Below are 15,505 nucleotides of genomic sequence, written 5' to 3'. Positions count from 1 at the left end.
AGCCAGCATGCAGGGCCTGGCTGGGTGGTGCTGAGTATCCCCTGGCCAAAGAGAGGGAAAGCTGCGGAGACAGTGGGGTCTCAGAGGGACCCCGTTTCAAGAGACAGAACCCGCCTTGCTCCCAGCTCCGCCCACGGAGCCGCCTTGCCCCCACTGTACGAGTGCTGAGCGAGCGGCACTGACTTCCACGAGCTGTAAGTCAGGAGGGAAGACACAAAGCAGCCAGTCCTTGGCCAGTCCCTTCTTCCTAACTGGAAGGAGGAGACAACCAGATGGGAAAGGCACTCTCAATAAGCCACAGGACCTAGAGTCCTCTGAAAACGACAGGTCCCTGCGCTGCAGGCCCATGCCTCTCTCAAACCTGCTCCGAGCACAGGGCACGGAACTTGCTCCATCAAGGCTGGGGTCCCAGTGTCACCCCTGCTCGGCTCCTGTCCTGACCTGCACAGCTCAGGGGTCACAGACAGAAAGTCAGAGGTTCACCAAGTGCCCCGCCCTGCTGGCCAAGCACAGTGACTCCAGAACATCCAAAAGTGACTAGGAAGCACAGCAGGGTCTCCCTGGGGTGGAGGTGCCCATGCCCACTCACAGGCTGGCCGGGATCGGCACCAGCCACTGTCAGCTCTCAGGGAAGTCACAGGATAGAGGGCCTGGTTGAGGGCTCCACTCGTTAGCGCTCCCTGAGCGGGTGCGAGAGACCAAATCAGCAGTCATATTTTTAGACCAATTGTTAGCTTTCTCCACTGTCACCCTTCTATGCCAGCTCCTGTGGCTTTCACAGCTGAGTCACTGCTGGAATTTTTTGAAGCCTTGCCCAAGAGGACAAAGGCACCCAGAGTCTGACGGTGGCAGCAGCAGCAGCGATGGCAGCGGGAGCTTTGTGCCGGACAGAGGACTGCGTGGAAGACAGTCAGGGACTGAGCTCAGCTGGGGAGACGAGGCCCCAGACACACAGTCCAGACGTCTGTTCCGTAACGGGAGAAGTCATGGGAGAAACGCAGACCTGAGCTGGTAGTCCTACCCTGAGACAGAAGGCCACGTCCCTTCCTCCCTCCCTCTACAACCCTCGGTTCTAGGCTGTGTGTCCAAAATCGACCTGAAGGCTCAGAGGTCAGAAGGGGGAAGGTGGCACTCATTCCGGACCCCAGCCTGCAACTCCAGGGTGAGTTCCTCTGTCTCATCTCCCTGCTCTGACCATGGATCCCACAGGTCCCGGGCGGTCCCTGACGCTGCCTTTCTCCTCGCCCCGATCCATGGACGTTTCCCTGACAGAAGAAACGACATGTCCTGCAGCCACCCACCTCACCTATGAGGGACCCCCCTGTCACAGGGTCCCCAGAAGCCCCTCCTCTCTCTGGAGAGCAACTCCTCCATAGACTGACTACCTGACGCCACCACAAGTACTCTGGCTCCAGTGCCCGCCACAGCTTCCTGGGAGTGGGCCACCAGGCCCTGAGAGCTGTGGGGACACAGAGTCATGGACCCTGAAGGATCTGCCCAGCCAGCAGATGAACACGAGCACGGGCAGGTGAGGAGCGGGTGAGACCTTGCCTAAAGCCTGCAGTTCAGACCCACCAGAATCAGCATTGCGGTCAGCACCCATCACTCACTCCCTGGCTATGTGTCCGACAGCCACGACCAGGCTCCGAGCTGTGTGCTAGGAACACGGTGGTGGAGAGCTGGAGAGCTAGACAGCTGGGGCAGACTCACAGGAAACCCTGGGCCCGAACATCCATGCCACACAGAGGAGGAACCCTATTTCGGATGCTGCCTTGGGAAGGTTTTTTTGGAAGCACAGCAGCTGCAAAAGCAAAATGCAGAGGACGCCTGCCCCTCTCAGCCCAGGCCATCCACCCTGCAGCCAGTAGGGCACCACACAGGGGACCCAGCACCCCCTGCTCAGCATTCAGGGCAGAGCCCAGACACAGCGAGCAGGCTACGCCCCGGGACCTGCTCTGGGGAGTGGAGGGAACAGAACACATCCTCCATCATCCTCAGCCTCGAGTCTGGTCTGTCCCCGGGCTCCTGGACCAGGCGTCCCTAGGAGTCCTGGTTCCACTTCTGCCGAGTTTTGCCATACACCAGAGTCCCCTGGGGGAGGCTGGAAGACCGTCCCCCGGGTGGCACAGTGCATGAGCTGAGACCTGCCCGGTGCAGACCCTGGCCCTGAGGGACCTTGGCAACCAACACCTCTGGCTCAGCAGTCCCAGAGTCATCCATGAAGGTCCCCCACCCTGTGTTCTTGCCCCACCGTTAGGGCTGTGCTCATAGGAACCCAGGTGTAACAGAAAGCTGAGCAGGTTCAAAACCACTGAGACCTGGGCCAGAATCTGGCAGTGGGGCCGCTTTGGGAGCCTTCTTGCTCATCTCCAGGACGGGACTACCATCAGCACCCATCTCCCAGGACGGAGAAGCATTACAGTCGTGTGATGTACTCAGCACAGGAAGCAGTCGATACTGTTGGCGTTCAGCCAGGGCACCCCCCAGGACAATGAGGACGGCATTCACGGGACACGCACGGTCTAGAAGGAAGGGACCCCCACGAAGCGCCGCATCTGAACCAGCACTGGCCCTGCAACCACAGCCTCCAATGTGGATTCTACCCCGGGGTCTTCCTGTGCTGCAGCCTGTGAGGCCCGTGAAATCCACGCAGCAGAAAGACCCACCCCTGGGAGGGGCCCCGCGCACCAGTCTCCTGCAGGGCGCTGAGTGAAAGGTCACCCCTCCGCACAAACTCCCACACTGCATTTGGTGTGCTTCCTCACCGTGCTGCCTCGGGGGCCAGGGGATTTGTAAGGGCGACCGTTTTCTTCCCTGTGACTATCTCCAGTGCCTAGCGCGGTGCCCAGCACACACCAAGCGCTTGGTGTTTGCTGTACGAATGTAGACAAGATTTCTCAGTCAAGAGCTGTGCTCTCTGCCAACCTGCTGCCCCGGACAGGGCCGGACACTTGGGAGTGGCAGCAGATGGTCAGAGGGGAAGCTACAGCTGCCTGGGCACCACGTCACTGAGCAGAGCCTGAGGATTCGGTTCACGCAGAGGCCGCCCACGGGGTGCCAGGCTGCCTGCAAGGACGACCCCCCCTAGACTGCCCAGAGCCTCCCCGGAGCAAGCTGGGCCTCACACAGAAAGGCAGGGTGGGCCGTGGAGTGTGGGCAGCACGTTCCCGCACGGCTGGCAAGGGCACCCGCTGCAGCCTGTGGTGGGAGGGCTGCACCCCAATGCAGGGGGTGGCACTGGCATGGGCTTTCCAAGGAAGCCAAGATGCAGGCAAGGAGGACACAGCCCTCGTCACAGAGACAGCAAAATCCAAGGACAACATGGGGACGGAGGACAGTGTGTCTCCACCCCTCAGAGAGAAAGACATGCCCACACTAGCCCTGCCCACAGCAAGGCCACACTGCCAGGGCCACCCCCTGGTCCCTCTGAATGCAAGGATCACGCCGCAGTCCCTCCCTGGTCCACAGAGCCCACCAACATTTATCACTCAAGAGCCTGAGATGGAAGGTGGAGAAGGAAACCCACCCCCAGTTCAGAGACAGCTGCCAAGCGCAGGCCTCTCGGGGCGGCAAAGCTGGGGAAATTATGGCTGGACCAGAGCTATTTCTTTATGAAAGTGTAGCTGACATACAACACTTTAGTGTCCAGTGTGCAACACAGTGGTTCAACGTTAACATACCTTACGACGTGCTCACCTTGGTGAGCCGAGGGCCTGCGCGTCTCCACACCGAGTTATTACGGCGACACGGACCGCATTCCCGGTGCTGTGCGTCCTCCCTGTGACTGGTTTCACAACGGGAAGTCTGTGCCTCTTATTCCCTCTTACCCTTTCCACCCACTCCTCAACCCCCCGCCCTGTATCCATCAGTTTGCTCTCTGTGTCGGAGTCAGTTTTGTTTGTATTGTGTTTTAGCGTCTACCTATAAGGGGGATCATATGGTATTTGTGTTTCTCTGCCTGACTTACTTCACCGAGCATAATATGCTCCGAGTCCGTCCCTGTGGTTGCAAATGGCAGGGTTCCACTCTTTCTTTACTGCTGAGTAATATCCCAAGCTATTTTTACAGCCTAATTTCACAGCCCCCAGATGGGCCCTCCTGCACGTCTGCGCCCTGTGGTCACCTCTCAGGAAGGCCCTTGTAGCAGAGACAAATCAGAGCCAGAGGAGGGCCACACCCCAACCTGACACCCATGAAAGACAGGGCCCTAGTCAGACGCCGGCCACCACAGACAGGCCGGTTTCCCAGGGGAGTCCCTCTTTCTGTGGCTTGGAGACAGTGGGACGGGGCCCCGGTCAGCTCTGCAGGCCGCACAGGTGGGTTGCGGAGTGCCCCCAAATGAAGCCACCATGGCCTCCAACCGAGATCTGCAAGCCCAGGACACTACGTGACACCACGGTGCCCTGGGGCCTTTACCCCCCGACTCGGGGAAAGCCCGAGGCAGCAGAAGGCCAGGACTTCCACCCAGAGGTAGTGACAGCAAAGCTCATCCCCACCTGCAACCAAATTTAAAAACCCCAAACCCCGACCCCCCAGTCCAGTGGGGCTTTACTGAAATAAATGGGCATTAAAATGCCAGCAGACACCGCAGCCCCAGGCTCTGCAAAGTGGTCTAAAAACAGACCTGCACCAGCGAGGGTGGAGGACGGAGAAATCAACACGGCAGTACCTGGCTGCCACCAGGCCAGAGCCCGGAGCCGGGCGGCAGGAAGGGGGCGGCAGCTGGGTGGCTCCTCCTGCAGCAACAGCAAATGGCTGCCCCCACCCCCCACCCCCCACCGATCCTCCTGAAGTAGCTGCTGCCAACGTTCGTTATTAAGGCATAACTCACATACAGCAAAATACGCAGATTTTAAGTATACCTACAGTATTTCTTAAGTTCCCATTTCCTCCTGAATACTCCAAGACTTACACGTGACCACCCCCACCCCTTGTACCACCAGAGGGAAGGTCGAGCAGAAGCGGATCAGGGGGGCCAAGGCCCCTTCGATTTGTCCCCATCGAATCCCTCCGGGTGACAATCAGTCCTAAAGGGGAGCGGCCCTCCCTTCATCCACTGGGTCACCCTTAACACAAAGGAAGGAAAAAGGGCCTCTAGCCGACAGCTACTCCACCCTGCTCTCCCTGCCCACCCCCTTCTAGGATCGATGCTCTTAACCTGGGTTAAGCCAATTCCGATCCCCCAGGATCACCCAGCTCACTTGCCACGACCCAGGGACCACCGGATCTGCACAAGAGTGCCCTAGCCTTAAGGCCACGGAGAAACAGAATCTGGACGTCCAGCAAGCAGCCTTTGAAGTCCCCTCCCCCACCCAAAAGTGTTTTGCTTCATCATCTCTGAGACAGGCCTAGGCACCAGGGGGTTTATCCGGATCTCTTCTGCCTCCGGCTGTCCCCTTGGGGACCTTTCTCGGGGCCACCCCAGGTGCAGACTAACAACTCTGGGGAATTTGTCAGGGTAAGCGGAGAAGCTGTGCTTGCCCTTCCGAGCCACCATCTGTCCTGCACGCTCACGGCCAGCATTTCCATCTCTTGCAAAACAGCTCCATGTTGTACGTGGGGAGGGGTGGGGGATGCAGAGGGGAACAGAACAACTGTTGCTGTGGATATCTCCGCTGGCCGCCCGGCAGCCCCCTCCCCCCCACCAACTCGTTCTCTGGCACTCACCCGACTGTGCGCTGCTCTGGGCTGAGGAATCGGAGTCCTGGGTGCTCCAGGGTCGGTCCCAGCCCGTGAGACTGAGCGACTGCAGGCCAAGGCACAGGTCATTTGCGTCTGGGAGGCCCCGGGGAGAATCTTGCGCAGAGGTGGGGAAAAGCATCCTGCTTGTGACTGTTTCTTCCGAGTCCGGGAAGTCTGTTTCGGACAGGAGGACAGCAAAACCCCAGAGTTAAGGGCTGTTTGCCCCGATGTTATCAACAATAAATATTATTAATAGTAGTTTCCCCAGGCTCAGGGACCAGACGTCCAAGCCAGCGGGATGCTGCAGCGGCTGCCTCTGCACTTTTGGGGGCGTTAGAGCGAGCGCAGCGGCCATGCAGCCCCCTCCCCAGGCACACACCCCATCCCGTCCGCATTACAGACTGGCCAGCATGTGATCAGGCTGCTGATGCTTCCCGCTGCCAGTGACATCAGCCGGCTGAGCCGTGCAGCAGAGCGAGCGGCATCATCCCTCACAGCCCAGGGAGGAGCGGGAGGGGACGGCGGGGAGGAGACTCGCCTCCCAGGGAAAAGGCAGCACAGCGGCTACTTGGAACAGCCGGTGCAGCGCCGGTAAGTCAGCGTTGCGAGGCAGCGCCCTCCGGTCTCCAGCGATGGTGGCCCGGTGGCCCTGAGGCAGGACTAAGGTCCTCGCCGCCTGCCGACAGCAGAGCCAAAGCTGCGCCTGCTGGCTTGTGGCGCTGCCCTCCTGCCCCTCCCGGTCCCTCCCTCTGCTCTCCACCCCCAAACCCAAAAAACACTCTAGTCCTGGACTCTCTCCAGCTGCTTGCTCAAGTCCTGGTTTTGCAGCCCAATGCAAAGCTCTGCGATCCTGAGAGCAAAGACCCATGGGCTCCAAGCGGCCCCCGGGCAGCACCCTGACACAGCAGTGTTTTCCACAGAGGGATGGGATAACCTTCAGAAAAACAATGAACACGTGCACCCCAGGCAGCAACACTTGGTGCTCCGGGCGTGTCTGGAGCCGCTGATCACAGAGAAAAGGGGTCAGCGCTGGCAGTGGGAGGGGGAGTTGCGGGGCTGCAGGAGGTACGGCCCACAGTCCACACGCCAGGCCTAGGGAGACCTGCCCTGACCAGGGCCATCTTCAGGAGCACATACATATTATCAGGCCCCGCGCCTCCCTCCCTCCTGCAACTGGAGGCCTAGAAGGACGAAACACTCCCCAGTGTCTGAAAGACCAAAACACAAGCAGCAATCTCAGACGTGGCCTTACACCCCACAGAAGCCCCATTCAGAACATGTCACCAGCTCTGCGCGTTCAGGGGCCTGAGAGCTGTCCTGCCAGCTGTGAGCATCCCTGAATGCGTCAGCTGCCTGGTCCCCTCGCATGAGGGGTGCTGCCAGGACCGAGGCCCTGTTTCTGTGACCACCCACAGCTCCAGCAACCGAGGCCAGCTCTTCCATCTCGCCCTCACCCAATACCCTCTCCGCACCAGTCTTTTTCCCACACGACCCTCAGAAAGGAGGGGCAGCCCAGATCCCAGCCCCGGCAGGCAGGCTGCACCCCTAGCCCAGGCTGCAGCACCCACCCTGCTGTTTCCCATGGGACAGAAGTAACCCTATGTTGGGCGCAGGCCCACCTGGGACCACCTGCCTGCCGAGACAGGGTCCAAGGTGGGCAGAGCGGGGCACAATGCTGTCACGCAGGAATGCTGGCCAACACCTCCTGCAGCACCGCCCGTGTCGACGGGCACCCAGCCTCAGCCCAGCGGGCACGGCCAGCCTGTGGGAGGGATGCTTCCCTGGGAGTTTTTTTTTAGAGCTATGCTGCTGTGTCATCCATTCCGCGGTCCTCGTCTGGCTCCCTGTCTGTATCAGAGCCTCGGTTCACCAGCACACAGGCCTGCACTGCCCCCAGCCAACCTGCCCTCCAGGCCCATCCTTCCCCTAAGCTAAGAGACTTTTCAAAATGATCCATATGTATTAGCTACAAAACATGATGCTTCTTTTTAAAATACCCAGACTTAAGAAGCCATTCTCTCCCCCACAAGCCAGTTCTCTGTATGGTCCCTCCCCTCCACTTCAGCATCCACAGGGGACCATTTCTCCCGTCTCCTCTCAAACCAGGGCCCCGTGTATGTGGTGACATGGGCATGCAGAGAGACCCTAATCAGTGACTATCACCTTGCTGCCCGAAGTCTGACGTGACAGACCAGCAGTACTGCCTAGCAGGGAGCTTATTACAAAGACAGGCCCCCAGGCCTCACCCAAGGCCTGTGGGATGGGCCTCCTCCCGAACAGGAGCCGCACTGGAGTATGCAGGACATGATGTGTGAGTGGCACTGACCTAGACCTCCAATGCCGCCCTCCCACCCTCCCCCCCCCCCCACCGAGACCCCGGGCCCGAGCAGCAGGCCTGTGTCGGGACGTTTAGGAACAAGCAGAGCTTATGATCTATACACAGCTCCCCTCCGCGTTCACCGCACACGCTGCGGCAGACGTCCCCTTTACCCGGCTCCATCCTCCCTCGCACTGTTCCTTCTGCCTAAAGGATGCCTTCACTGTACCTGCTGAATCCCCAGGGTGGCAGGCGGGGCTCGCTGTGGGGGTCTCCCACACCTTCCTCCCCTCAGCAGGTCTGTGCTGTGTGACCTCCGCCTAGTCACTCAGCCTTTCTGGGCACCTTTTCTTACCCACTAAAGGGCAGCCGCAGCCACCTGTCAGGTATTTTGTCAGGACGGCACAAAGCCGTCCGTTTGGTACAGCGTCTGGCCCCCACCCCCAATTTTTACCAGTATTTTAATTCCCATAGGGTGACCATATAATTTATCACCCAAACAGGACACGTTTGAGAGAGAAAGGAGGCAAATATTAATAGTCATGGAAGGGCAGCTGCTTAAACAGAGACTGTCCTGGGCGGAAGGCAGGCAGGGTCATTCCAACTGCAGCCACTCGTGGTCTGAAACATCCTACCCCAAAGCCTCCTTTCTGACGGCTTCCTGACCTCGTCTCTCCCCACTCACCCCCTTCTGCTCCATGGGGGGAAGCGTGAGAAGCAAGCAGTCGCCACAGGCCAACAGGCAGTGAGTTCAAAGGTCTCAAAAGGCAAGGCTGATTTTCCTGAGCAAACGCCCACCTGTGCCTCTCAAACCCACACCTGGTGCTAGACAGGAATCTGGTCCTTTGTGGTGGAGAACGTGCTTTATAATTTTTGTCAGGCACGGACCGGACCCTCGAAGCGTCTTCGACAACCAGGACAAGGTGTGGGGGTGGCTCTCCTTCTGAGGCCACCTATCTGGATGACGTCTCGGCTTACATGCTCTCCTCAAAGTCTCTTATCAACCTCTGCACAGAGCTTCTGCATTAGGTTCCTTCACTTGGTTTGAAATTTAAAAACCATTTCCCTTTGAAATGATCAATTTATCTTCTTTATACATTCCTTAAGCAACAGAACTCAGCAGAGTAAGTTGATTGACCTGAGGGTGGAAGTGCGCCCCAGCCTGAAGTACCCCCTGGTGGACTCAGAAGGCAGGCGAGCCAGGGCCTGGGACCAGGGCGGAGTTCTCCATCCTCAGCACCAGACCTGTCTGTCCTGCGATGCCCCGGCTTCTGGCACCGTCTGTACACATCTGCTCAAGGGTCTCAGCAATACAAAATAAAATCCGTCCTCTGCTTTTCCTTTTTAGACTTTAAACAAGCACGCTGTACAGGACGTGCAGCAAACACGTCATCCCCAACCCCAGTCCCCAAGAATAGGAGAGAGAGGACTGTGGGTCGTCTGTCCCCACTAGGTTCCCTCAATGACGACTGACTGGACGGTCTGCTGGTGGAAAACAAGTTCTACCACGTCCATGAAGCAGCAGGTGTAGGACTGCCTGAAAGACTGTTTCCCCCCCTCAAACCAAGAAAACCAAAATGATGACTTTGGAAATCCATTTTGGCAACTTAATGTGCAAACTTGCAGGACGTCGGACACCCGTCAAGGTCGATTCAACTGCTCCGTGTGCACTCCGGCCCTGGGCCCCGCTGGGCTGCAGGGTTCCCTAGGTAGTGCTGCTCAGACCCCAGTGGGCATGTGGATCACTCGGGGATCTGTTTAAAACAGGTTCTGAGGCAGTGCATCTGGGTCAGGCCCCAGAACTGGCATTTCCAACAAACCCCGAGTGCTGCCGATGCCGTTGGTCTGCTGACCACACTTCGAGAAGCCGAAGTTTAGCGGGTTTTCTACCCCAGATTCTCTCTTCCGGGTCATTCACCCCGGTCTCACTCAACCTCATTCTTCATGATGTGCATTGTCCTAAACAAGGACCCCTAAGGGCTCCCTGTGGCCGCTCAGACCGAAGACCCCAGGCTCACTTGTTCATTGTGTCTGACGCTAAAGGCTGAGCTCTCTGGAAGCTCCGAGACTAGAGAACAACTTCCCATTAAGCGAGGTGCTAATGAGGGCAACACTGATGTAAGGATAGAGAGCGCGTGATGATTCGGGTACACAAGGAGAGCTGCCTTGCAATTTTAGCTATACGTTAAAAGTCACAGTACAGGGTAAGGTATTAACAGAGAGCGTTAGGTTTACATCATCCATGCGGGCATAAAAGGAACGATCATTGGGTTATGTCCATCTCGACTGCTTTTCATAATCTTCAAAGGAGTCCTGTAAATTCTTTCAAAGCAGTTTCTATGATGTCCCACAGCAAATCTTACCAACGCTTAGATTTTACAACGTCATATGCCATGTTCACAAACTGGAAGATTCAATACTGTTAAAGAGCCAATTCCCACCAAATCGATCTGTGCGACCCCAAGAGGAGACTTGCCTTCAGGTAGGCCCAGGAGGAAAGACTGCTGAACAGACGGTGCAGGGACAGCCGGACAGCCGGATGGAGAAAAGAATGAAGCCTGACCCCCTCCCTCACGCCCTACACACACACACTCATTTACACGGATCGGAGAGGCCTGTGAGGAACAGTGACGACGCTGAAGCTTCTCTAGGACAACAGAGTGCACCTCTGTGACTTGGGAGCACAAAGGTTTCCAGCACGGGACACAGACAGAGATGGTCACTGGGAAAGGATCTGGATGACCTGGGCTGATGACCTGGATGACCGAGACGAAACGCTTCTGCTCATGGGGACACCCTTAGGAAGATAATCAGGCAAGCTGCCAAAAAGGAGGGGATATCTGGGACCATACTTGACAAATGGCTAATATCTACAGTATTTAGGAAAAGGAAAAAACAATTTTACAGGGCAGAAAATCTTGAAAAGGTCTATCACAAAGATATATAAATGGCCCGTAAGTGCTTGAAAATGTGCTCAACATCATTAGTTATTGGAGCGATATGAACTGATCCACAGTGAGCTACCACTCACCATACCACACGCTACAGTGAGAAACCCTGCTCCATACACTGGGTGTTGTGAATGAGAACTGCATGCCACGTTAGGGGGAAAAAGAAGTCACATTTTTCACGACAAAAAGCAAGTCTGTCTGAACTAATTGGTTTGACAATAAGAATGAGACTTCATTAAATTAGATTTTATGGTTGACATTACCACAAGCAGATTAAGTTAACATCTACAGACCCAGGGTTTTGACAAAACATACTTAAAGCAAGTTAGAGTATAAAGCGCACTTTAGAATATTGTATTGGCAAAGGTGTACTTTTATTTGTTCTTTAACTCATTGATTTCTACAGAAAGGAAAGAGGGGAGGGGGGAGGGAAAGAAGGAGACGAGGGAGAGAGAGAATCATGAATCTGTTGCTCCACTTGTCTATGCACCCATCCGTGGCTTCTTTTGTGTGCGCTGACCAGGAATCAAACCCACAACCTTGGCAGATCAGGACGGCGCTCTAACCACCTGAGCTACCTGGCCAGGGCTGCAGGGGTGTGTTTTTAAAGTAACAATACTTCAACTTTCTTCAGGTAAACTGAAGACCCTAAGTCAAGTCTGTAAGTGAAAGAATGACATAGTAGTCATCTGAAATCTACATAGAGCATTCTTGGTATACTTCCAAAGAACCGAGAAATTCAATGACAGCTGACTTAGGTAACAAATCTTTTCACAAATTGGATGGTTTTCTAGTCTCTTCTTCTGGACAAATATGCACGAGTAAATGGAACTGCCAGCACACAAAGGACTAAAGATAATGACAGATGACTGATTTTTTTTTTTGCACAAAACTCAAGTTCAAACAATGGGATGACCCGGCTCTTACAGTGCCTGCACATCCCGCGTGGCTGTTTGTGGGAACAGGCTACCCAGAGCCCAGCTCTACAAACACAAACAATCGGAATGCACTTGGTGTTGAAAATTCTGAGTCACTCTAGGAATAAGTGAGTCATCGAATATTACACGAGGTTTTTAAATGCCTCATTTATCTCGTTAAGAAGCATTTCCAATAAACAGTGATTAGCTGAAGAATAAAACTGTATCAAAATCTGTCACGTTTAGGCTGCCTTAATCAGTTGCCCTAGCAATCGATGCCACGACAATTGAGACTTCAGTCACAGGAAATCATTTAAAATTTCAATTTCTGTGCTATTTCCGTTGCAGAGAGGCACAGCGTGATCAACACGACGCAAGTGTAAAGTATTACATTGGGATAAAATTCTGTGGGAGAAGCAGACTAGAAACTTGAGTTTAAAAAAAAACAACAAGGAATAATGAGAATTTTCCTACCGTTAAAGAACTGGCTCACACGCTTTTAAAAAGGTAATAGATACCAATCCCTCTACTATTTTGATTCTACTAGATACATTTTTACTTACAATGAAAATCAGATAAATGTGCCAGGTGTACTTCATATTTTTAAATGTTTTTTTTTCATTGTGATAAAATATATGTAACAAAATTTTGGCATTTTTTCAGTGTACAATTCATAGGCGTTAAGTACACACATGCTTTCATGCACCTACCACACATTGATCCACGGCCAAGATTTTTTTTCATCTCAAATTGAAACTCTGTATCCATGAAACACTAATGCCCCACTAAGCCGCCAATAATTGTTCTGTAAGTTCCATTACTCCAGGTACCTCATAGAAGTAGAATCATTTAATATTTGTCCTTTGTGACTGGCTTATTTCACTTAATATGTCTTCAGGGTTTGGCCATATTGTAGCAGGGGACAGAATTTCCTTCCTTTTTAAGGCTGAGTAATATTCCTTTGTATGAACAGGCCTCCTTTCCACTCATCTGTCCATGGACATGCGAGTTATTTCCACCTTTTGGCCAGTATGAGTAGTACTGCTATGAACGTCGAGGTACAAACGTGTCTTCCCATCTCTGCTTTCGATTCGTTTCCTATATGCCAAGAGGTGGAGTTGCTGGATGAGATACTAACTCTGTTTCATTGTCTTAGAAACCACACTTACCACCTCGGCTGCACTGCTTCCATCCCACAGATGTTCCAGTTTCTCCTCATCCTCACCAAGACCTGATACATATATGTATTGGTCAATGGCCATCCTAATGAGTATGAATCGGTATCTCATTGTGCGGTACGCTGTTTTTAAGAAAACAAGATGTATGCAAACAAATGTTTGAAGATGGTGCTGTCTACCTCATGCATCCCCAAGAACGTGTTTTTTTTTCCCCCCATCTTAAAAGGAAATAACTTTTATTTATTTATTCTTAATATAATTTTTATTTAATTCTTGTTCAAGTACAGGTTTCTGTCTTATATTCCCAACCCTGCCCGCCCCCCGCCCCAAGAACGTGTTTTTAAAAATGTCCCCCACACCAGGTATTTATTGAACTGTTTCCTCCTATGCCATCCAAGGGGCCCTGAGGGCAAATGTCATCTTCTTGTAGGTTCTGCTCATGAGCACTGTAATGGCCTGAAGGTCTGACCCAGCCTGGGCCCAAACAGCCCACCCCTGTGGCCACAGAGACCCGTCCAGCTATGGACACAATGCACGCCAGGCTAACTGGGGGCCCTCCGTGAGAGAGTTCCAGTTGGCTCTAGTGGAAGAAGGACCATTACCTGCCTGACTTCATGGCGCCAGAGGATGTAAGCACAGCCCCTTCCTCAGATAATAGGAAACTGTGCAAAGACAAACTTGAAACCCAGGGAGAGAGGCAGCACAGAGATGGTCGCGACAAAATTGGAGGCCCTCGAAGTCAGCATCCTTTGTTTTCCAGAGATTCCTTCCTATCCTGTGACCTATATACAAACCGAGAGCCTTCCAACACATCCCACATTCTGCTAAAGTTAGTTCTAATGAGGTGTCTGAGCATTTGCAAGTAAGAGTGTTCTGTGTACCTCGGGCCCGCTGGCACGGACTGGCAGGACGAGGGATCATACAGTGGGATGGGACAGGATGGGACAGAGCCCCCGGTGCCCTGGCACCAGGTGACAGAGACAGCCGCAATGGAAAGCAGGAAGGGAGCTAAAACCCCAGCTCGTGAGACCTCCTCTTTACGAGCGAGCAGGCAAGGCCAAGACAGGGCCAAACTGACAGAGCTGCTAAGAGACAGATGTGGGACCCAAACCCAGGGACTGGCCTGGTCTCCGGCCTCTCTCCTGCTCTGGGGCGCTTTCTCAGCCCAGGCCTACACCCATTCCACCCCAACAGAGACTTGCTTTAATAATGTTATAAAATTAGCCCTGGTTGGTGTGGCTCAGTGGATTGAGAATGGGCCTGTGAACCAAAGGGCCGCCCAGTCGAGAACATGGGCTCGGGGTGCCGGCCAGGTCCCCAGTGAGGGGAGCATGAGAGACAACCACACATTGTGTCTCTCCATCTCTTCTCCCTCCCCCTCTAGAAATAAATAAAATCTTTTTAAAGTAAATAAATCTTGTTTTTTTTTTAATTTTATAAAATTATGAATGAATCTTTTCTCTCTTCTCCACTCAGGACCCATCCCATCCTACCAGGAGTTCAGTTCCTGATACCAGCTCCACCCAACTCCTGGTCCCCCTGCCCCCCTCAGCAGAATGTCCATGTCACATCCGAGTGTTTTCAAGATTCCACTGCCACATGCACATACCATTCTGAACTTGCCACTTTCACTCCTTCCCCATGGACAGCAATAAAGAAGGCAGCTGAGCCAAGTCCAGCTCCACCTAATCTATGGCGTCCGGCATGGGGGTTTCGGAAGCAGAATGCTTGAAGACTCAGGTCCTGGCATTCGGCATGCTGTCCAGGTGAGGTCCCCAAGGTGCATGTAACACTAGTACAACCCAACCACAGTGAAATGTTACTTCCCCTGAGGCTACAGTGTTCAAATGTCGGGTCTGCAGAAGGTCCTTGAACCTGACACCAAACTGGACCCCTGACAGGGTCAGATCATAACAGACCTACAGAATGTCACAGCCAGTGATTTTAAAAGTACCAGCTGCCTCCATGCAGTAGATAAAGAGTCAATCAGTACATCATTCCTGGAGGGTAACCTGACGTGTGCCCGAAAAGCTTTAAAAGACACTTAATGAAACAGTGTACTTTTAGAGATCTGCATTCGGTCCACACAACCACAGGTGCAGGTAACAGTTTTACCCATCAGGTACTTCTACTACTGCGCAATAGACACCTACGGAGGCAAACCACCTCCCATAGTGTGGAATTCTTAACATTTTGTACCAGGAACCATTCGGCAGTCTGCTAAAGCCTATGGGCACCTTCTAAGAATAATGTCGCTAAATGTGTGAAATCGTGATCATCATTTTGAAGGAGTAATGAGCAAAAGCAACATTTCAAGACGCATGTGCAATGACTCTAAAGGAGTCAGATTCAAAATGTCCAATCATCCTACCGATGACGGTTACTACTGCCAAAGTTGTAGGTCAGGCCAATGTCGCTGTGATATGTTGCTTACCTTTATGATGGCAAGGGATGCTACAT

General features: G+C 53.7%; 1 protein-coding gene across 2 annotated transcripts in view; it reads right to left on the bottom strand.

Annotated features, from left to right (window-relative positions):
• CPEB1 (cytoplasmic polyadenylation element binding protein 1) overlaps positions 1 to 15,505 on the bottom strand; it is a 46,002-nt gene that overhangs the window by 16,636 nt on the left and 13,861 nt on the right. For both annotated transcript variants that reach the window (XM_037053536.1, XM_037053537.1), the window contains exon 3: positions 5,668 to 5,856. In XM_037053536.1, coding sequence (XP_036909431.1) covers positions 5,668 to 5,856 — 189 coding nt within the window. The remainder of the gene's footprint in view (positions 1 to 5,667; positions 5,857 to 15,505) is intronic.

Source organism: Sturnira hondurensis, unplaced genomic scaffold, assembly GCF_014824575.4.
Source record: "Sturnira hondurensis isolate 20B ecotype Veracruz unplaced genomic scaffold, ASM1482457v3 Scaffold0007865, whole genome shotgun sequence".
Lineage (NCBI taxonomy): Eukaryota > Metazoa > Chordata > Mammalia > Chiroptera > Phyllostomidae > Sturnira > Sturnira hondurensis.
This window is presented reverse-complemented; position numbering and strand designations above follow the sequence as displayed.